This window comes from Phaeoacremonium minimum (assembly GCF_000392275.1).
Source record: "Phaeoacremonium minimum UCRPA7 unplaced genomic scaffold PA7_03_scaffold_454, whole genome shotgun sequence".
In the NCBI taxonomy this organism is placed as follows: Eukaryota; Fungi; Ascomycota; class Sordariomycetes; order Togniniales; family Togniniaceae; genus Phaeoacremonium; species Phaeoacremonium minimum.
Genome location: NW_006921356.1, coordinates 131897 through 153489, shown reverse-complemented (window position 1 = coordinate 153489; position 21593 = coordinate 131897). Strand labels below are relative to the sequence as shown.

The following is a 21593-nucleotide window of genomic DNA, read 5'->3' as shown; positions in this document are numbered from 1 at the left end:
ACGGCCTCGAAAAAAGACGCCTCCTCCAACGCCGTGATTTTGGTCCATCGCCTTTCCTTCCAACAATGCAAAGCCAGTCTCAAGCCAACAAAGTAAGTACCGTACAATGAAACAGAGCGTCCTAATCCTCCCCAGCTACTCCTCCTCGACCTCCTCATCCCAAGCCTCCTTCTCCCTCTTAAGGAGCTCGCCCATCTCGCCAGGCTTGAAGATGGAGCTGTCGGGATCGGTGACGCGCGGGACCCTCCCGAGATTCTCGTCGTCGAAGACGGTGCCGATGTTATCGATCCAGCGGCGGCGGCGCTCCATGAGCGTCTTGGTGACGTCGCCGATGCCCGGGCGCGCCATGCCCGCGGCGCCGCCCGCACCGCCAGCGCCTCCCGCCCCGTGCGCGGTGGCGCCGGGCCGCTGCTTCTTCTTGGACTTGCCCATGGTGCGCGTGCGCTTGAGGTACGCGCCCTGCACCTGCGTGTCCAGGTCCTCGAGGATGGTCTGGTACTCCTGGTGCGCCATCCGGTCCTTGACCAGGTCCGTCAGGCGGGCCTTGCGCGCGCCGTTGATGAGCATCTGCTCGCGCAGCCGCGTCTGCAGCAGCCGCAGCCGCGCGGCCACCTCGTCGTCGTACGCGCCGTCGTACTCGGCCACCGCCTCGGGAGGGGGCTGCTGGCCCGGCTCGACGAGGGGCAGGAAGCCGATGTGGCGCAGTTCCTGCTTGATGCGCTCGTCCACCTGCGTGTAGTCGAGCTTGGGGTGTGTCGCCTTCTTCCACGCCTCGGTGCTGGACTCGGTCATGAAGGTCGCGGGCGGCACAGTGTTCTCGGCGTTTGCCGGGTTAGAAGTTGTTGTAGCCGCGTCGAAGGAGTCGATGCCGTTGACCGACAGGTCCATCGATCCGTTCATGGGCGTGTCGCCATTGACTCCATTGGTCTGGGGTTTGGCTCCCTCTTCCGGCGGCGTGGCGCGCGACTCTGGGCGCATAGCCTGGAGTAAGCGTGACAGCAGAGGCCCGACGCTGAGCTTATCCGTCTCTGCAAGGTCGTCATCCAGGTTCTCGATGTTGCCACGAGGTTGGTTAGGCGGGAGCTTCTCGCGACCAGGCTGAGCTGAGTCGATGGCCATGGCTCCATCATCCTCAGCCCACACGTCGGTGTAATGCTTCTTGCCGCGTTTGGGCATGACGAAAGGTCCGACCCGGTCGCCACGCTCTCGGAGGAAGGCGAGGTCCTCCTCGGCAAACGGTCGGAAGTATGGCTCGATATATGTTGAGAAGGTGGAAAATGAAATCTGGTTAGAGGGTTTGGCGTTGCTGAAGTCCTTGTCCGGGGGATCTCCAGCGATCAAATCGGCCAGATCTGTTCTGGGATAGACCGCGACGGAGTATATCTCCCTAAGCTCGTCTGGGGTCATGCCGGGCTTGACTTCAACAATCTCGTAAACTGTGGGGTCGGGGAACGTTGACGGGTCGTCGCCGAAGGTATTAGCTTGCGGTATCCGAGGAGGTGGTGGCGCACCATCATCTGAGCTTGAGTCCGAGTCCTCCTCGTTCTCCTCGACCTTTGTCTTCTCGTCAACATCCATCGCGCCCGGAGTAGCAGGTGCGACGGGTGAAAGCGATGAGCTCGCTGAGTCGTGGTCCCGCGAAAGTTTCCTGGGCTTGTTGCTGGATTCTCGAAGTGGAGACGAACGTTCTAGTTTACTGTCAGTTGAGGCTCAAGAATCAAGTGAAGAATACGGCAATAAACAATCGAATCATCTGATGTGGGAACCGACCTATGTTGCTATCCTGGGGCGCGAGGTTCTCGGTCGCCTTCCTCTTCTTCTTATTTGCTTTATTCGCTTTGCGTTCACGTTCCTCCTCGTCGGCCGCCTCCCGTCGCAAGCGCTCTTCTTCTCTACTTCTCTCTGCAGCAATCTCATCCATCCTCGTACGGCGATTAGCAGCCAGTAACCTCATGCCTCTGTCACAATATGTACCCCGCTTCTCGATGGTGTCCTGCAGCCGTTGGAGGCGGGTGATGATGCCATCAAGGCTCTTCGAGTCAGGGATGACCGCATTGGATGCGCTCTGGTCAACAAGATCCTCATATGTGATATTTCTAAACAGATCAAACGTCAGGTCCAGATAGTCCGTCTGGGCCGATTCGATAGGCGGTAGGCTCGCGGTCGGCGGCACCGAGGAGGGTGTAGTGTTTCGACTTCGTTGACGAGCCATGACTCCAGCCCCTTTCTTTCCCGTCCCTTTCTGGCTTGAGCCAGGTGGCATTTTGGAACGTATTGCAAGCGATTGGGCAACGTCAGGGAGAAGGCCAGTCGCGATGGCCGGTTTGCCTTGCTATCTGCATGCGATATGTACGTCGCGACAAGGCGATCAATCGTCACTTATTACCGAGATGTGGCTGACATAACCCGCGGAAGGGGAAGAACTGCGGGCCCGCGTCAAGATGCGGCTGAATAGATCTGTGGCTCAGAACGCAAATTGGTCCGTGCATACATAGACTCTAATTGGCTCCCGTCACCGGAACACGTTCTAGACTAAGGTTCTCATTTGCTTCCCTAGGGTCGTAAGTGTTGATCTTCCTCGAGCAGGACGCTTGAGTGCTAGCTTTACAAAGAAGCAGCGGGTTGGCATCGGCGAGATGCGCTCTCTTCTGGTTTTGCTCTTGAATTGTCGAGAATATGAGTGGCTAATAGAATGGCGCGCAATCAGAGAGGGAGTTTCTGTGGCAGAGATCGACTCAGCAAGTAGATCAGTCTGAGCTGTTGTCTCTCCATGTGGCTTAACGCTCAAATGCAATTGGTATCCTTGAGCTGCCGAGAGCTATCAGGTGTGGGGCACCCATACAATGGAACAGAACACATGGGAAGCGATCTACTGCCGTGTCACTCTGGTTGTTGTTCTACTCTGATTCCTCTTCACCTCTCGTTAGCACGGTAGATGACAATCCCATAGGCCATTGAGTTTGTTGACAGGTCGACAATTCACACACCCTCAACAAATGCCTCTCCCCCTATCTTCCCAATGAATGATGCGCGAACTCTTCTATACTAGAATGCCGGCCATTATCAGGCACTTCGACAGAAAGCACAGGTGGTCTGCATGGAACGTAGCCACAAAGCTACAAGCTCTCGTGCAAGCTTCTGCTGGCCAGGTGTATCGTAAAACCAAGTCGCGTCAGTTCGATCCGGCGTCAAGCGCGGTATCTTGCCCCTCGGGGCCGTACACATCTCAGGGGAACTCTCGTAGAATCTAGAATAACGTTGAGGTAAGATGCTGTGCAGTTCTGAATCGCCATATAACTCGAACATGTGTTCTAGGCCCCCACCTGATTGGCTAGTCGCCTCCCACACCATACCTCCGAGCTCCTTTGGCTTTCGACCGCTACCACCGCGGGGTCAAGCTACGGCATAGTGGGGCTCTCGCAGGTCTTCAGGGTCCCGGGACCTTCAGGGCCACGGTTGGACGCGACGGGTACAAGTAGCTTGTATTTAAAACATTGGTATATGCCGCAGTTTCTAACGTCTTTCCCTCTTTCTCTCCTTGTTACTCCATCATTGGTTATCAATTGCACGTCCAAAGACAAGAGCTCTTCTTGTTTCAACACACTCCCTCTCGGCGACCTAGCAATGAGAGAGTACCATGGCTTCTCTTGGTGGTAACATTATGCCCCCTGACATAGGTCCCAAACTCCTTTTCGCCAGCATTGCTGGTGTGGCTTGTATTGCCATTGGACTCTCCAGACTCCTGCCAAAGTCCAACAAGACCGACGAGAGCCCCAGTCTCGTCCGGTCCATCTTTCTCTTCTGCTATTCTTGCTTCCTCAAGCCGCACAAGGGTGACGGCAAAGGAACTCAGCAAGATGCCCTCGAGTCTTTCTACAAGGCGCAAGCCGGCGTGTATGACAGCACGCGGAAGACTCTTCTCAGAGGCCGTGAGGACATGCTGGCACTAGTTGCTGCCCAGCTGAAGTCCAGGGCCCAGAACGGGGGCAGGAGAAAGGGGAAGAAGACAGTCTGGGTTGATGTGGGCATAAATAAATATCTACTAGACCCAATGACCTCTCATGCTAACAAAAGACCTAGGTGGGTGGAGGTACTGGTTGGAACATTGAGGCAATGTCCGAATTTGTCAACGTTCCTGAGTTCTTCTCCAGCGTCTACCTTGTTGACTTCTCTCCTTCCCTTTGTGAAGTGGCCCGCAAGCGTTTTGCCAGACTTGGTTGGCAGAATGTCAAGGTCATTTGCGAAGATGCGAGGAAGTTTCGTCTTGAAGATTATGAAAATGATCTCCAGAGCTTGCAGACTCCTCCCCTGACACCCAGAAACTACTTTGATCAAAGACGGCCGGAACATGGAGGTGCCGACCTCATTACCATGTCTTACAGCTTGTCCATGATGGTACATAAAGCACCTTTCTATGACCAAATCCCAGCTAACCCAAATATAGCCCGACTTCTTCTCTATCATCGATTCTCTCTCTTCACTTCTATCACCAAACGGTGTTATTGGTGTTGTTGACTTTTATGTCCAATCAAAGGTTGATGTGAGTTTTCGCAACCACACGGGCGGTCTCGTTGGGCGTCATGTCAATTTCTTCACCCGCACATTTTGGCGTGCGTGGTTCGAGATCGACAGAGTCAGTCTTGAGCCCAGTCGCCGGGACTATCTCGAATACCGTTTCGGTACGGTCCTGAATATCAACGACCGTAACCGCGCTCTTGGATACATTCCCTACTACGTTTGGCTAGGATGCCATAAGAAGCCCTTCTCTTCATCCAGTCTGCCCCACGAGATTATCGAGCATGTGGACGCTTTGGCAACTGAGTCACCCAGGCTACTTCCTGCGAATGGTTCAAGTGTTTCGAATGCTTTGAGTCGTGCAGTCCAGCGTGCGGCTCCGGAAATTCGATCCAAGGCATTTGATGCTGCTATACAGAATCTGTCATCAAATCTTCCCCTGCCTGCCTTCTTCTACCAGAACCACCATTGGCGCATATACTACGATGACCAGCTTAAAAAGCATACTCAATTCAACGACGAGTACATTTATGCGTTTACTTGGGAAGATTCTCGTGTGGACGCCCACCTCCTGAATCTCAAGTCGGACGATGTGGTTTTGGCAATTACGAGTGCCGGCGACAACATATTGTCTTATGCCGCCCAAAGCCCGGCAAGAACTCATGCCGTCGATCTAAACCCGACCCAGAATCATCTCCTGGAGCTCAAGGTGGCTTCTTACATGGCATTGCCTTATGAAGACTTCTGGAAGTTATTCGGAAAAGGCAAACATCCTGACTTCCGGTCCCTTTTGATCTCAAAGCTGTCGCCTCACTTGTCCAGTCGCGCTTTTCAGTACTGGCTTAGCAACTCCCATATCTTTACGACAAATCGCAGTCTTGGACTCTATGACACGGGGGGCTCGAAGCATGCAATTCGCATCTTCCGGTGGATATCCTATATTTTCGGTTGCCGTGAAGCTGTCAAGGCCATCCTTGAAGCTAAAACTCTGAACGAACAACGCGAGATCTGGCGGAACAGGATCCGACCTGCCCTGCTTTCCAAGCTCGTCAGCAAGCTCGTCGTCAGCCAGGAGAGTTTTTTGTGGACTGCGCTCGGCGTTCCAAAGAACCAACTGGCCATGATCGAGGCAGACCACGCCACCAGCGAGGCAGTGTGCGGCTCGACACCGACCGCAAAGGCGGTCCGCTCCCACGCTATCTGGCATTACATGGTGAACACGCTCGACCCGATGGTGGAAAGCACACACATCGCCGCCGACAACCCGTACTACCATGTTTGCCTGACAGGCAAGTTCTCGCGCAAATGTCACCCGGATTACCTCTCCCCGCAAGCACACGCGCGACTGTCTCGCCCAGGCGCCTTTGATGGCCTGCGTATTCACACCGATGAGATCGACGAGGTCATTGCACGCATGACACCCGGCACGTTAACCGTCGCCGTCGTCATGGATAGCATGGACTGGTTCGACCCGGATTCACCAGCCGCCGCGGCGCAGATCTCCAAGCTCAATCGCGCTCTGAAGATGGGTGGTCGTGTGATGCTGAGGTCGAGCGCCCTGAAGCCGTGGTATGTCGAGACGTTCGCCGCCCATGGGTTCCAGCCGAAGAGAGTCGGCGCCCGGAACCCCGGGGAGTGTATCGACCGGGTCAATATGTACGCGAGCTGCTGGATCTGCACCAAGGTGCAGAACTTGCCGCCGCCAACGCCGGAGATGGAGAGAGTTGGGGGTGCTGAAATTTCGAGCTTGTCTATCTGAGGGATGGTTGGAAAGGGGGTCGTCGGATTCTTGAACGATGCAATTTCTATTCACAGCGGTGTCAGAAGATAACTACGGTAGTGCTGCTCTCGGTCTTACTTGAGAACTCACAATGCATTAACGTTGCTTGCAAGAAGTCAACGACAGAAATTTCATAATGATAGAGTGAGATGTTGTGTTTGTACAATGAATGGGAATAACTGCAAGTCGTGATTAACTCTACCAAGCTTGCACGCGAGATTGGAAAGGAGTATTCAATTTCGCTATTGACGGCTCAAGCTATTAGAATAATGCTCTCCACAGACAGAGGATACGGATACAATAAGAGCGTCATGCCAAATACGTTTTGCTCCGCCGAAAGCCGTATCCCTGATTGATCACCCGGTCACCATTTATTGTTTACGATTATCAGGTCCCAGCCTCCTCGAGTAGTACCATTGTAGTAAACATCATATAAATTCACACAAGCGCTACAACGTTCTTAACATTAACTAGAAGCCAAAGAAGCAACACAGGAGCGTCACGAGTGTGCCATGAAAAAAAAAATGTGTAGAATTAATATAATTGATATCATCCGACAATGCAAGATATCGGGGTTGGAGTGCGTATTCCCCCTAATCACTCATCCAAAAATGCGGAGTTTGATAACAAGTCAGGCAGATCTCCGCCCATGCATCGATGCGAGCAACACTGCCGTCCTGTGGAGCCAATGTATAGGAGGCTATCGCAAGAGTTATCTTACGTGTAGTCATATTGCTGGTGAAAGAGAGCAATGACTGGTCGTACTTGACGCGCGACTACTGATAGCAAAAGGCGACGTACATCCAGTGCAACTCTATAGCTCGGGGCCACCTACCCCGTGCACAGTCGAGACCTGTGTCACCGCCGTAGGAGAACAAATCAGATTTGACCCCTGTTGTGGATGGAGCGATAGAGGCCGCCAGTCTCAACAGGAGACGACCGCCCCCAACGGTCAAGGTTGCTCATGTTACACATCCCGCGAAGATACAAGCGGTACTTCTGTGTCTTTCCGAAAATAGAAATCAGGATCATTTGACTAGGACTGTTACCAGATAGTACAGGATATTTGGGCCTTGCACCAAGGACCCAGATCATCATGTTGAATACAGCTCAGCGGCTTCATTGATAAATTTGGCATCAAAAAATATTCTGGCATGAGCTCAGCAACATCTGAGTTAGCTAATAATTTATTTGAACATATTTCTAATGATGAACAATCACGGTCAAGAGCCGCGATACCTTCAATGCCTCGAGCACGAGCAAAGCCTATCAATCAGATATGTTACATAACCAAGTCTCTATTTGTACCACTACAGTTACTATGCTTCGTAAGCGAAAAAAGAGCCTCCTTTGACAGCCATGCAGCTTGGCTACATGACATGGATTTTCGTGAATCTATCGTTGATGCCAAAGGATGCCATACCTAGGCCCTGTGGGAGGGGTGGCCAAGACTCTTGACAACGAAATCAATGTGGTCACTCGCACTAGCGACAGCACACGATAGAACGGAACGCTTTTCCTGTTCATGGAATTGGCTGTACGCCACGATTGCCCGAGGCGTTCATTCACAACAGGTTGCACGTCTCGGTTAACCCACCATTCTTATTGGCAAAGAACGAGGAATCATAGACAAGCAAATGCCCGTGATGGAGCTTTCCTTTACCCTTTCAGTTAATCAGAGTCGAGAAGCATCACGGATCTGATATCTATTTTGAGAAAAGTGATCAATCTTCTGAAGCGACCGAGATACTGCCGGTGCGCTGGCAATCGTGTAAGTCTAGCCCGGGCGTTGAGACAGCTGGGCCACGCGAAACTGCAGGAGCAACGAGCCGATCAACCTGATGAGCATTTTGCACTGCCACTCTGATATTGCTCAAAGACATCGCGCGAATGGTCCCTTGAAGGATTCAAACGTTCATTCGGGGACTTTTATGGAGGAAAAATGTGCACCCGGGCCCAGCATCAGACAATGGCTCACAAGCGGCCGAATGCCAAGACTCGAACAGCGGAAAGGTGCATGGAAACTGCTCGTCCGCCGTGACCTCCGCCGAGACGCCCGCGCACCGCGCAAGGGTCTGCCAATCGTCGAAGGAGAGCCTTGTTGGGCTGACCGGGTAGCATTGCCGCTGGAGAGCACCGAGGAGAAGCTTGAACGGTCTCCCCTTTTCTTTTAGCAGTGCCAGCAAAGCTGCCAAAGCGCTGCTAGCTTACCATCTCACAACCTTAAATGCTAAATTCCAATAAGATTGTGAGACTACTGCTTGGCATAAGAACGGTCACTGGTAATAAGCTCTAGGAAATACTCGAGGAGCGTCGAAGCAGTCAGCATTACGCTTGGTGCAGCCGCCCCCCGCAAAGCCAGCCCTACCGATGGCTAGCCCTATCATCCCAACTCTGGCCCACTGCACGAATCTGAGATAGTTACATACAAGGATGACTGCAATTTGTGACAGGTGGCGCCTTCGAGAAGCACCGCCGTGGTGTCTCCCAACGCGTCAGGGGCTACCTATCCCCAAGCGCACAGTGATGCCCATGTACTTCATGCTGATCGATCTTCGGCACAGTAACACGGCGAGTGACAAGCGCCTCAAGTTCCTTGTAAATCCACAAGACTGAAATGTATCTGTTTATGATTATACTGAATAGAGAAACAGTTTGATAGGACGTCAAGCTAGAACATGACTCTTGACCTCCAGATGGTAAGATGTAGACGATGTGATATCGCCGCTTTTGACTGGACGATCGCTCAATGATCGACCAACGGAAGTATGCGCCGACCGTAGAAGTATATTTTAGGCACCCGGAGCCGACAGTCTGTCTGTACGGAGCCGGGCTGACGGTTCACCTTACCGAGATGATGAGAGGTCTTCGCTCAGGCTCTTCATAGAAACGGCACCCCGGCGGACAAGACTCGCATGACCTGCCCCAGGCGTCAAGACACGGAGCCATATAGCTTGAATCCCACCAATACAGACCGAATCTGCATGAGCGCAGGTCACGACTGTTCTGGCGATGTTCCAATAAGCCTAGGGAGTGAAAGCCATTACTGCACACGCCTCTCGCTTAGCTAAGTTAATTGTGATATGTCAGCCTCGAGCTGTATTAGCTTTTACCTTAAAGTGACATGGTCTTTTAAGACCGGCCACCAGCATCAAGTGCTCGTGGGAAGGTGGTTAGGCGAGATCTTGATCGTGGCTATGCAATTTATGTCTTTTTGTGACTGACCTAGATGGCTGTTCTACCGCCGAGGTATCATGCTCGAGCCCTCATTGGGCCGTTCGCGAAAATTCTAGTAGCAGACCCTGCTAGGCTAGCACCCACACAGCTTTGATGAGTCGGGCCTTGATCGCGGGAGGCACACATAAGACTGATTTTGCCATGGCTTCCACCTGCATGGCGGTGAGGAGAGATCCGGCAGCTCGGGTTGTGGCGGCGAGCGTAACGGACCAGCAGCAGTGGCCGTCGCCAAGTCGTCGAGAAGGGATGCCCGAGGGCGAGTGACGTGCCATGACATAGCGTCAGTCAAGTTGAAAAAGAGACCTTCAGCTCTGACGGACTGAAGATGGAATATGCTCAAGGGTGTGAGTGCTTGGCAGCCAGGGGGTGACTAAGGGTCGGGAAGCGTGAACCGTGCACCCATGTATGTAGGCATATTAGCAAGAGCGCGGAAGCGATTACGTGAGAATCCCAATTTTGGCTTTTCGGCGACCTCCAGCACACGTCCACCACTAGATAGCATTGTCACACCGATTACTGCAGCCGCAGTATTGCTGGCCATGATGCCAGTCGCCTCAGCTTATTGGTAACTTGACCGCAATTTCTCGACCCCAAGGCCGTCTGGCTTGTTGTCATAGATTAGCGGGTCGTTAGATTTGCAGAGATTGTTTCCAGATGCGAGGGCGAGGGTGGAAGATAAAGCTACCTTCCCAAAGAAGAGGAATAGTCGCAGTCGGGGACCTGGGGACATAACCGCTGTGGTCTGTATGTCAGAGAGGGGGCGGCCGGGGCTTGCATACGTAGGGCTATGTCTAGTTTGTCTTAACCAGGTCTTGTCGTCCACTCTGCGCCAATGCCAACTGACAGATGGTATCAATATGTGGTGCAAGGGTGATGTTTGACCTGGTTGATATTCCCATCCAATGGCATCGGAATGATCATTTTGACTCGCTCAGGGCTTCCCTGCACGATTGACTGCGGTGGAGGTTTTTCGTGGCTAGCTTGCCTCTTTTCTCCGCGGTGGCGGCGCGGGCAATTGAATTTGTCGTCTTCAGGCTCTTGATAGGTAATCAGGCTGACGGTCAAGCAAGATAATGTGAACAGGTCACTCTGCGTGATTCTCCTCTGTTCCCAAGGAAACGAACCAATCTTTCTCCACGATGTCTATCCTGAGTCTTGAATCCTCGGCTCAAGCCGATGCTGCCTCCGTTGTCGCTAGCAGTGCCTCACGGACAGCGTCAGTACCGAGAGACGGCGACCTTGTTCCCGTTGTGTAATGAGCCCCGTCGTCAGCCCTGTAGAACGCCAAGAGTGGTGCTGCAGAGCGTGGCCTCAGACTAACCTTACTATGCAGTACCCTATCCTTGGGAGGCGCTTTTAAAAATAGCGACAACCTTAAGGTTAATTTCTTGCTGCTCCTGCAGGGTAGGTATGCCAACTACCACACTAGACTAGCAGAAAGCTGCAGGCATGCTGCGTCTTGCCAGTCGGTGTTGATCAACCATCACTCCTGTATTGGCCCTTGATGCCCCGTATGAGCGGAGTTCCACTTCTTCGACCTTCCGCCGCTTCATCATGTATTTCGACCGTAACGGCATGCATGCACCTTGTCAGGCCTACAAGTGTGGGGGGTAAGCTAGAACAGATCGAAATTTACTTAAACTCTTGAGGCCATCCACACTCTCGCCACGGGAAGCTTTTGTGAACGTTTCAACAGGCAAATTGTAGTTGTCCGATAATATCCTGCCGAGTTGATGTGTCTACGCCCTATCAATGCAGGGCTCTTCTAATTTACTCAAAATGCCGGCATCTGATCCCCCTTCACCATCCTCAGACGGAGCGAAATCCTCAAGAGTATGTTTAAACTGCCGTCGCAAGAAGAAGAAGTGTGACAAGAAGCTCCCTTCCTGTGGCAGATGTACATAGTGAGTTTGATCAGGAACCGAGGCGTTGTGCCTCGTACGACAGGCTGGTGAGCTAAATTCTTTGTAGTTCGCTCGAATATTGCCAACATGAGGACGATCCGAGGGTATCTGGGCATGGAGAAGTTCACGCATCGACTGGCTTTGACATGTTTGCAAACGTACACCCACAGGTTGCATTCCCGGTCGATCCATTTGCGGAAAGTCAACATGCGAACTACCCCCTGCATCCTGTGCTATTTTCATCCCTGGAGAGTTGCGAAGACATACACCAATTCGTTTGTCGGAGCCTCGCCCAGGTGATTGGTGATCGACCAACAATCGAGACCGTCGTGAAATTCTATTTTCAATCTGTGAATAGCTGGTTCACCATCATCGAGAAAGCAAGTTTTGACGAACACTTGCAGCAAATGTGGCTGGAACCGTCTGCGGAAGTTGGGCTTCTTCTGCTGTGCATGCTTCTGATTATCCGAACGCCAGACGAAAGCTTTGGGCCTACGATGCAGAATAGCCTCTATTTTTCAGTGAAATCGACATTCTCGGTGGTCGAGTCCAAGGTCCCGCTTTCAGTCCCACTCCTTCAAGCCCGATTACTTATTGCTCTCTACGAACTGGTCCATCTGATGCCACAGCAAGCATATATGTCGATAGGTTCTTGTATTCAAATGTGTCGAGCGTTTGGATGGTTGGAAGAGTCATTTTGGGCAGCAGACAGGCAACAACTTCGTGCGGCAGAGTTGAAGCTGTATTCGATCCTCTGGTGGGCAGTGAGCTTCTTGGATAGGTTAGATTCCTCCTTTTTTCACGTGCATCCTTCTCTGATGATGCTGACAATTCCTAGTGGTTTGAATGTTGAGAACCATGGATATCCGCTTAACGTTGGGAGTTTGCCTTTCCAAATACCGTTGCCTGAGCATTTCGATCAGTATCTGCAGCCCTCGACTGATGACTGTTACGGCACACCGCCAGGCGAAAACCTCTTCAGATTCGCGGACGACGGCGATGATAAGATCGAGACCATCGTGTGGCCCGAAGCAAAATCGGCGTCGTATCTGGTCCAGGTCATACACCATCTAAATTCCCCTGAAACACTCAGCGTGCCTGCTCGAAACGAGCTCTCTGAGACTATCACGGCCCATGCTCGTGATATCGTTTCTCGCCCTTGGAAAGGCGGCAACCGGTGTGCGGCCCTGTCTGTTGCTTATATGTAAGGGAATATTTCGACGGACGCATGACCTGTGCTGAAAGGCCATAGTGCTATTCTAAAACTCAATCATCCATGGTTGGGAAGCGGGCGTCCACCAGCATCCGCTTTCAATTCGAGAGATCGCAGAGCTGTGGAAAACGTCATTCCCATCGTTGAGAGCATCTACAATATTGCGCAAGTCATCAATTCGATGATGACATTCAATCTGTACGGGCCGATGACACCAGTCGGCGCGTATTGCATCCAACTCGGTGCTTTGCTGTTGATACACCTAGGAGACACAGCCATGCAAGACCCGGAATGGCCATCGAAAGTCGACAGTCTGTTGCGATGTCTCGAGCTATTTCTCAAGAAATGGCAGGTCACTGGTATGACTCGAGAAGCCCTTGGCCTTTGTCTGACTGTGCAACTCTAACAATTGCTTGCAGGAAAGCATATTCATGCCGTGAACTATGCGCTATCGGCAAAGATGGCTCAAGGCCATGTTTGACTTAGCAGATCCAGACTTTATCACCCTACCCCAGCGACGAAGCACCACGTCATCTAATCGTGGTCTTGGCAAGTCTCCTCGCCGGGCTCAAGAAGCGCGTTGCTCGTCTGTCAAACATGACCTCGGCTACCACTCGGAGTACGCGACGATGTTTGTGAATAAGCATGGTTGCAGCCCACCGCCTTCCTAATTCCGCTGCACCGCTTAGCTGCTCAGCACTAAGCTCGGAAATGGCGCAGCGTGGCAGCACGGACGACTGTGACTCCAGGCATGGCATCAGCTCCGGAACGTATACGATTAAGTGCTTGTCATCAAGCACCTTCCAAAGAAGCCGGTTTAGTAGGAGGGAAAGGGCACGATGTCGAACACCTACCATGGTTGAACTAGGCCAATGCCGGTGCTTCCTATCGACAGTACAACTCCATCGCTGACTGTGCGCAAGGTCGCAAGATCCTATCAAGTGATGTGTAAGGCGATGCGGACAGTATGGGTCATAGGCGCAATTGTGACTCTTGTTCATTGTATTATAGACAATATGAGCCGGCGTTCAGGGGATGTCCTCACGGCATCAAGTCCGCGGTGAAACGTCGGCGAACGAAATCCATAGAGAAGAGAGAATTTAGACCTTGTTTTTATTTGTTGATTTGTTGAATTCCAAAAAGACAAGACAAGAATGAGCTGTAAGGATTACACGGAAAGAGCGACCTTGCAGATGGGGACATCAAGTCGTCGAAAGGGGCAACTAGCTGTAAGTTCACAGAGCGGGAAGGAACTATCCAGACACGAGCGCGCGTTGTGGCTTGATGAGTGGCTGATTAAAGTAACGAGAGAGAGACCTTATACACGCAAGAAATTCGACCTTGCCGTTCAATCTGGCCAATGTACTTTGATCAGACATCCAACGACCTTTGCGACGGCTCTGCAATCGATGTCCCCATATCCCCACGCTTAGTTCTCCTCAGTTGGCCAGCTTTTCAGTCTGTGGCGTAGACACGGAGGGAGTTATACAATCAACCACGGGCTGCGCGGGGGCCATCTCCGCAGACAAGGACCCAAACTTTGAGGCCTGCAGACGTTGCAATGGATCTTTGGATCGGCCCGAGCGTCTCCTTTAATCCAGTTGAAACCTTGACGTCCCCCAGCATGGGGAGACATTGTACGGCGATCGTCTCCCTCTCCCTTTGCAGCCGAACCAGCAAACCTGAATGCTCAAGCTACTCCTTGACGAACTTCCCTCCTGGCAATTAGCCCGAGTCAGTCCCATACGTGATCAGCGCGAGACCTATCAATGGTCAGTCGTATCTGATTGTTCCACTCCTCGAAAGTCCCATCCGAGGGATAAACCAAGATATCCTAAGGGGTTCCTCGTGTTGAATTATTGACGCCTCTTGGGGGAGGTTGGTGGAAGCTCAGACGGCCGACTGATTGACTATGGTATGGTACCGCACAGAATTGTTCTGGAAAGCTAAGGCGCCCAGGGTCATCCGTTTCAAGCTTGCAGTAGCAGGTATCTTACGGTCGATGTCCTGCCATGTGGTGACTGGTGAGATAGAACGCTCTTCTAATTCCTCATTCGCCCGCCTGTCCTGGCCCTACTCAGAGGCCGACCCGTCCTTCGCCTAATGGCATCAGGCTAGCCCAAAACTACAAGGGTGCACCGCGTGGGTTCCCGACTGACGTAGGCACTCAGGTACTGAAAACATCCGCCAACGTGGTCTTTGTGCCGGCACCATCCCAGCTTGTGATCACGGCGGTTTCATTTCAACATGGAGGGCTCATCTTGGAGATACTTCCCGCAAGGGGAAGCCTTCTTAGTCATGGATGCGGACCCTGCTCGATTCAGACTAATTTGAGTTGCCTAGCTTCTTGGAAAATTCCGGCGACCCGTATCAACAAGTTGGACGGGATAGGATGGGATGCGTTGGGTTGCGAAAGAATGGAAGCCTACCCCAGATGCTGAAACTCTCTCATACGCGTCGAACACTCCCCTTTTCGCACCAAAAGCCCTCGGCAACCCGGTCCGACTACTGCGCAGATTGCTTCACGTAGCGCTCAGGATTGCAACTCTCTCACAAAGCCGCCGTTCTCGTGCCTTTGTGTACCAAGTCTATTCTTCCGAGAGTCTCTATCCCTTGGCGCGATGAGCCGCCTCCATATATAGAGGGTCAGCTTTCTGTTAATGTACTTGCCGCGCTGAAGCTATGCGGTTCTTGCAAGCTGCACCGGGACGGTTGGGGTTCAATAATTACTTATTACAGATTGCCGTGGGAAGATACCAAGACGGAGCTCGGCTGCGAAAAATTTGGCGGCCATGGAGCATATCCGAGTCCGCCAACGCTGAGGATCGTCGAAACTGCCGCCAGGGACACCCCACCAAGTCGTGCGCTCCATCTGCTCCTCTCACAGGCAGCTAATCAAACTTAAGGCGACACGTTACTTTTCGAAGCCCATACCTCCCGTCCGCATACTGCTTGATAGATACTCTTTCATCCGTCCTTTGCCCTCCCCTGTCGGGTATCTCCTAGTTCAACAAATGGCACCCCCTGACAGCATTATGTCATGCGTCGACATGGCATCTTCAGACCCTGGGGCTTCTTATTTTGATACCCGCCTCCTGTCTCCACCACCGTCGCTCACCGTGTTGCTTCTGTCTCTCCCTTCCTTCTCCTCCTATCCCGTCCGCGTTTGTATAAAACGACGAGGAGCCCTACAAAGAGGCACTAGTCTTGCGATTTGCTGCCCGACGCGACCATCCACCACGCCAACATGTGTTGGCGCGATCCTCTCTTTAGCATCTTCTTATACTCTTCTCGCCGAATCTACATGAAGTGACTCACTGGGTCATGTTCCCAACCTTACGACCCATCTCTACATAGAAGACGAACATCATGAGTTCTTCATCATCTTCGCGCAAGTCGCGCAAGGCGACCAGCCTCTCAAATGTCATGTTCACAAACGCTGTCTATTTTCCGAATTACAGAATATATAATGGGGACACCCCGGGCGCTATGAATTATAGCTGCATTAGTCACGTCTACTACTGCTTTGCCAATGTCGCGCCAGATGGAGGGGTGTTTGTAAGTTTCTCATCAAGCCTCTCAATAAACCACCCCCAATTACTGATATTTGCAAGTTGAGCGACGAGTATGCGGACGCAAGAGCGCCATGTGATGGTGTTTTGGGAGGATTGGGATCGTTAATGCATCTGAAGCAAACGCACCCTCACTTGCAAGTTATCCTTTCTATCGGCGGAGGTCAATCTAGTGAGACGTTCCCGATCGTGGCGTCAGACACCATACTGCGAGACAATTTCGCGCGATCGGCCCGTGGGCTGGTTGAAGCATCAGGCCTGGATGGCATAGACAGTGCGACTCCTCCAATCATTCCCTGCCATCTGGATATGCTGTACTGACGTGGATTTGCGAAGTTGATTGGGAATATCCCTGCGACCCGCATCAAGGGGCTGATTTCCTGGCACTCCTTGCTGCGATCCGTATTCACCTTCCTGAGGAGCATTACTTGCTCACCGCCGCGCTGCCTGCAGGCAAGGCTGTATTACAAAACATTGACTTGCGTCGGGCCGCGGATTATGTCGACTTCATAAATTTGATGGCGTACGACTTTTTCGGCCCGTGGACGCAGAAAGCGGGACACCAAGCGCAGCTATATGCCGTAGGCAAGGATGAGACATCCGGGTCTTCAGGTGTGCAGTACCTCATGGCGCAAGGTTTTCCGGCCAGGAAGATTCTTCTAGGCGTTCCAGTCTTTGGCCGTAGCTTCTTGAACACCACCGGGCCGGGCCACAAGTTCAAAGGCGCGGGAGGCAATGACGGCTCTTTCGACTATAATCAGCTACCCCGAAAGGGTACCAAAGAGCAGGTCGACAAGCGTGTTGTTGCGGCGCAATGTGTCGGTGGAGACGGCGGATTTGTGACGTATGACAACCCGGAGACAGTCAAGATGAAAGCCGCCTTCTGCAAGCAGAAAGGCCTCGGTGTAAGTTCCAGATCTCGACCGCTGATTGCTTACAGCTGGTGGCTGATGCGTCTTAAAATAGGGCCTCTTTTATTGGTCCGGACCGGCAGACGCCAGAGACAGTAAACGAAGTCTAATAGCGGCCGGGTTCCGAGCATTACACAGCTCTTGAGAGATATTACTTTCGTCCTTATTTTTTCTCATGTTGCCTGGGCGCAAGCGTTCTCGCAGCGGCTAAGTTCAAACCTCGCGACCGGACCAGGGACGGTAGACCACGTTCCTGTTCATCCGCGGGAAGACCAATAGCTATGTTTTGCATAAAAGTCGGCTCTAGGGGGGCCATTTAGTGGCCCGGCGTTCGTGTCTGTTTTTACTCCAGAGCGAGAAACATTATGCATGTTGGAAAGGCACGGTGGTTCAGCATATTTCATTTCTGCATTTACGGGCATCGATTGGTTTGGTGGGTAGGCTGCATCGAAAGATTTTTTCCATGATACCTAGAGACCAGAAAAAAAAGAGGACGACTAACCCCGGAGCGCATTCTTATTACGGCATGATATAGACAGCATCAGAGATTGGCGGTTTAGCACTCAAGACAAATCGATCCAGGCCCAATATCTGGCAGCAGCTCCCCCACACTCCAACCGTGTCTCATACTGAAATCTCCTATCGTCCTTCCAATTGAATGCTGCCAACGTAGCCGAGGGCAACCCAACCGAGCCAACCTGCCACATTTCGTACAGGACGCAGCTGGGGCCACTTTCAGAGATTGGCCTTGCAGCTCTAGAAACACTAGAACGGCGTGCTACCCTGAAAATGACGGCATAGCAAGGCACAGCGTGCATTAATCTTCCGTCGTGTCTTTGACTCTTCTGATGCTTAAACCAACGGGGTCTTTCCGCGGGACACTGCATGCGTGGTAAGCTATCTAGCTACCCAGGTAACCCATCAGGGTGCGCAGGCCTTTAAACGATCTGGCCTGTCAGGAGATGTGTTCCTTCGGAGATCACAGCCCCTTCATCAGCACTCTCAGCTTGGGTACTAGGTAGTTCACCACATTTCATGATATCGTTTGGGAAAGACACCTTTCCAGCTCCGTTTTTGAGAGAGTTCCAGCACGGTATTAGGCAACGTGACTTGTATTGGAGATCCTCCAAAGCGGTGTGGCGGTCGCCTGCAATTGGCTCGGCTCTGGCCGCCATAACCGTTGTGAAGCGGCCCCACAGCTGGGAACGGAAGCTAAGCGACACGTGATTCCGTTCTCGGCAGGCGACGACAGCCACTGAGCTGAAGCTGCAGCTGGCGCTTTGTTCACCCGTAGCACGGTAAGCTTAGTAGCTCCAACATGTCTCGTCCCTGAGCACTCCCATTGCAAATGCCCGAGAGTCCGCATTGGATCACTTAAGATGAACGGTACCAGTATTGCAGTGCCGCCATCTCTCGATGCAGGTATGTTCCAAAGAGCCAATGTGTCGTCTTGTTCCACCCAGCTAATCCAAGCTACTCAGTGGACTATGACCCTATAGACCACCTAAACCTCCTATTCTCCCACCCGTCCACAGTCACCTCCGTCAGTCGCGTGTCCGACAAGATCCAGTCTCATAAGGATGATCTTTCCTATGAGATCTCCTCCCTCGAGGCCGCCCAGGCCTACGGGCCCGACTCGTCGCTCGAGCGGATGCAGTCCGCTCAACAAGAGCTGGCCTCCCTGTTCCGGCGCATCGAGAACGTCCGCAGCCGCGCCCTGCAGACGGAGCGCGACATCACCACCATGACCGCCGACATCAAGCGGCTCGACGGCACCAAGCGCAACCTGACGCTGTCCATGACCGCACTCAAGCGCCTTCAGATGCTGACCACCGCCTACGAGCAGCTGCGTGGCCTGGCGCGGACACGGCAGTATCGCGAGTGCGCCGGTCTGCTGCAGGCCGTGCTGCAGCTCATGCGTCACTTCAACAGCTACCGGAGCATAGAGCAAATTGCCGTCCTGAGTCGCAATGTGGCAGATCTACAGCGCGAGCTGCTGGAGCAGGTGTGCGAGGACTTTGAGATGGCATTTGCCAAGAGCGAGGTCGGTTTAAGACGGAATATGCTGATTGAGGCTTGCCTGGTGATGGATGCTCTGGGAGACAGTGCTCGGTCGAGATTGGTGACGTGGTATGTCAACACGGAGCTGAGGGAGTACCGGCAAGTGTTCCGGGGCAATGACGAGGCTGGTAGCCTGGATAACATCGGGAGACGATATGCGTGGTTCAAGCGGATGTTGAAAACGCACGAGGACGAGCACATCATGATATTTCCCCCACATTGGAGGGTGAATGAGATGCTGGCCATGGCGTTTTGCGATGGTACGAGAGAAGATTTCAAGGGCATCTTGGAGAAGAGTATGCGACGAGCGGACGGCAATAAGATCGATGTGAACTTACTTCTGAGCTGCCTCCAGGAGACCATGGACTTTGAGCAGGGCCTCGAAAAGCGATTCACAAGCGAGTTGCCGCGGGCGAGCATTGACACGCTCAGCTCAGCAGATGACCGAACTCAGAACTTCAACGGCTCCATTTCTGTTGCGTTCGAGCCGTATTTAAGCCTCTGGGTTGAATCCCAGGATAAGGCTTTGGCTACAATGATACCAAAGTATAAGAATCAACCTTTGCTCGCCGAAGATGAAGAGTTCTCCTCACAGGCTGTCATACCATCAGCCATAGAACTATTCCACTTCTATAAGATTACGCTCTCGCAGTGTGCGAAACTATCTACCGGAGAGCGACTGCTTGATCTAGCCAAGACTTTGGCGAAGTACTTGGACGAGTACGCTCAGCAAGTCTTGCTTGGATTTCTGCAGAAAGGCGGTCAACCCGGTCCTCCTGTGCAGGATATAATATTAGTGCTGAATACTGCCGATTTTTGGCATATCAACACCACGCAACTTGAAGAAAATATCAAGAAAAGAATCGATGCTGAACTAGCATCCAAAGTCGACCTATCGTCTCAGGCTGATGCCTTCCTGGGCGTTGCAAGTGCCGCCGTATTAGCTGCCGTTCACAAGGTGGAAGTTGACTGCGAGGGGGCATGGAGAGAAATGAGGAACACCAACTGGAGCAGGATGGAGAGCGTCACCGATCACAGCTCGTATGTGAGCGAAGTGCTGAAGCATGTCAACGGGAGAACGGAGGAGATCCTACCCCTTATTGTCAAGCAACAATATGCCAGAGCATTCTGCGACAACCTTGTAGAGCATATGGCCACAGCCTATATCAACAACGTAGTACAATGTCGTCCCATTTCCGAGGGCGGTGCTGAACAGGTATGTCTTCAGACTCCTCCGAACCAACCGCCCATATTCTCATACTGACTTGTCCAGATGCTGCTTGACAAGTATACTCTCACAAAGGACTTTGAAAAGCTCCTTTCATATCACAACCCTTCTACCTCAGAACCACATAATCCACCAGCTGGTTTCCTCAAACGTGTAAATCATAGCATGACGAGGGTTGACCCGCTATTGAAGACACTGCAAGTGCGGCCATCACCGCCCGAAGGTCTAGTCCAGGCCTACTTGATTCATATCGGAGATCGCTCTGATACAAATTTCAAGAAGATTCTTGAACTCAAGGGCATTCGTAAGCAAGACCAGAACCATCTTCTGGAGCTGTTTGCTATCCATCGTGACGGAGCCGGTAATGACAAGCAGCTTGTACAAAACTCACCGCTTCTGACACCGCTCATGTCGACTGCTGGTTTGGGCAGCACGGGGCTTGGAATAAGCAACCCAGCAGGAGCACTCGCCGGGGCTACGGGAGTTGCGGGGCAGACCAGGTTTGACCCAGCTTCTCTTGGCGAGAAGCTGCTCAGCGCAGCTCGTGATGGGGTCGACAGGCTTGGGACCGGAGCGGGTGCAGGCGCTGCGGCCGGACCAGGGGCCACTCCTGCGCAGAATGCTACCATCAATGAGAACCTCAAGAACTTTGGCAAGTTCTTCCGCAGGGATATTGGTGGGCTGGGAGCAAGGTTCGGGAAGCGAGACGTTACACCTACAGGTATCGATGAAAGTCAACGTTGAGATCCGAAAAGCTATGAACACTTATTAGAACGAGTTGATAATACAGGCCTTCATTGCATCAAGTCACTCTTAGCAATCTCACACAGCCTACACTTAATGTATTGTACCAAAGTCTGCCTTACATGGCCCGAGAGAGTCGATTTACATGCGACCGCATTCCCGGGTCGGCACGTTGGCTGAATCGACCTAGCGTGATAGCTTTCCATGCACCATCTAGTAGCTACGAATCCACCTCTGCACGAAGGATCATTATCATCCATCCAGATTTCAAGAAATGCAACAATGTGAGACAGGCGTCGCCGGCGCGTAAGTCAGGAGCTGAGATAGCCGCCCGGCGTTGCCAGGGATCATGCCGGTACAACACGCGATTGGTCAAGCACTACTAATTTACAGCGGCCTTGCGGCTCTCAACCCGTGATTGACCTCAA

General features: G+C 52.4%; 3 protein-coding genes across 3 annotated transcripts; 2 read left to right on the top strand and 1 right to left on the bottom strand.

Moving 5' to 3' along the window:
• Positions 1 to 135: 135 nt before the first annotated feature.
• UCRPA7_6161 (putative transcriptional regulator protein) lies at positions 136 to 1578 on the bottom strand (the record flags this gene model as incomplete). The annotated part of the gene is made up of 1 exon (XM_007918701.1): positions 136 to 1578. The coding sequence occupies one exon, from the start codon at positions 1576 to 1578 to the stop codon at positions 136 to 138; it is 1443 nt and encodes a 480-aa protein (XP_007916892.1).
• Positions 1579 to 3661: 2083 nt separating this feature from the next.
• Positions 3662 to 6274, top strand: UCRPA7_6160 (putative 3-amino-3-carboxypropyl transferase protein; the record flags this gene model as incomplete). The annotated part of the gene is made up of 3 exons (XM_007918700.1): positions 3662 to 4021; positions 4081 to 4395; positions 4445 to 6274. 3 exons carry the CDS (start codon positions 3662 to 3664, stop codon positions 6272 to 6274), a joined length of 2505 nt encoding a protein of 834 aa, XP_007916891.1.
• A 12237-nt stretch (positions 6275 to 18511) lies between these two features.
• Positions 18512 to 21165, top strand: UCRPA7_6159 (putative garp complex subunit vps53 protein; the record flags this gene model as incomplete). Its single annotated transcript, XM_007918699.1, has 3 exons — positions 18512 to 18554; positions 18632 to 20409; positions 20467 to 21165. The coding sequence occupies 3 exons, from the start codon at positions 18512 to 18514 to the stop codon at positions 21163 to 21165; spliced, it is 2520 nt and encodes an 839-aa protein (XP_007916890.1).
• Positions 21166 to 21593: the final 428 nt, after the last annotated feature.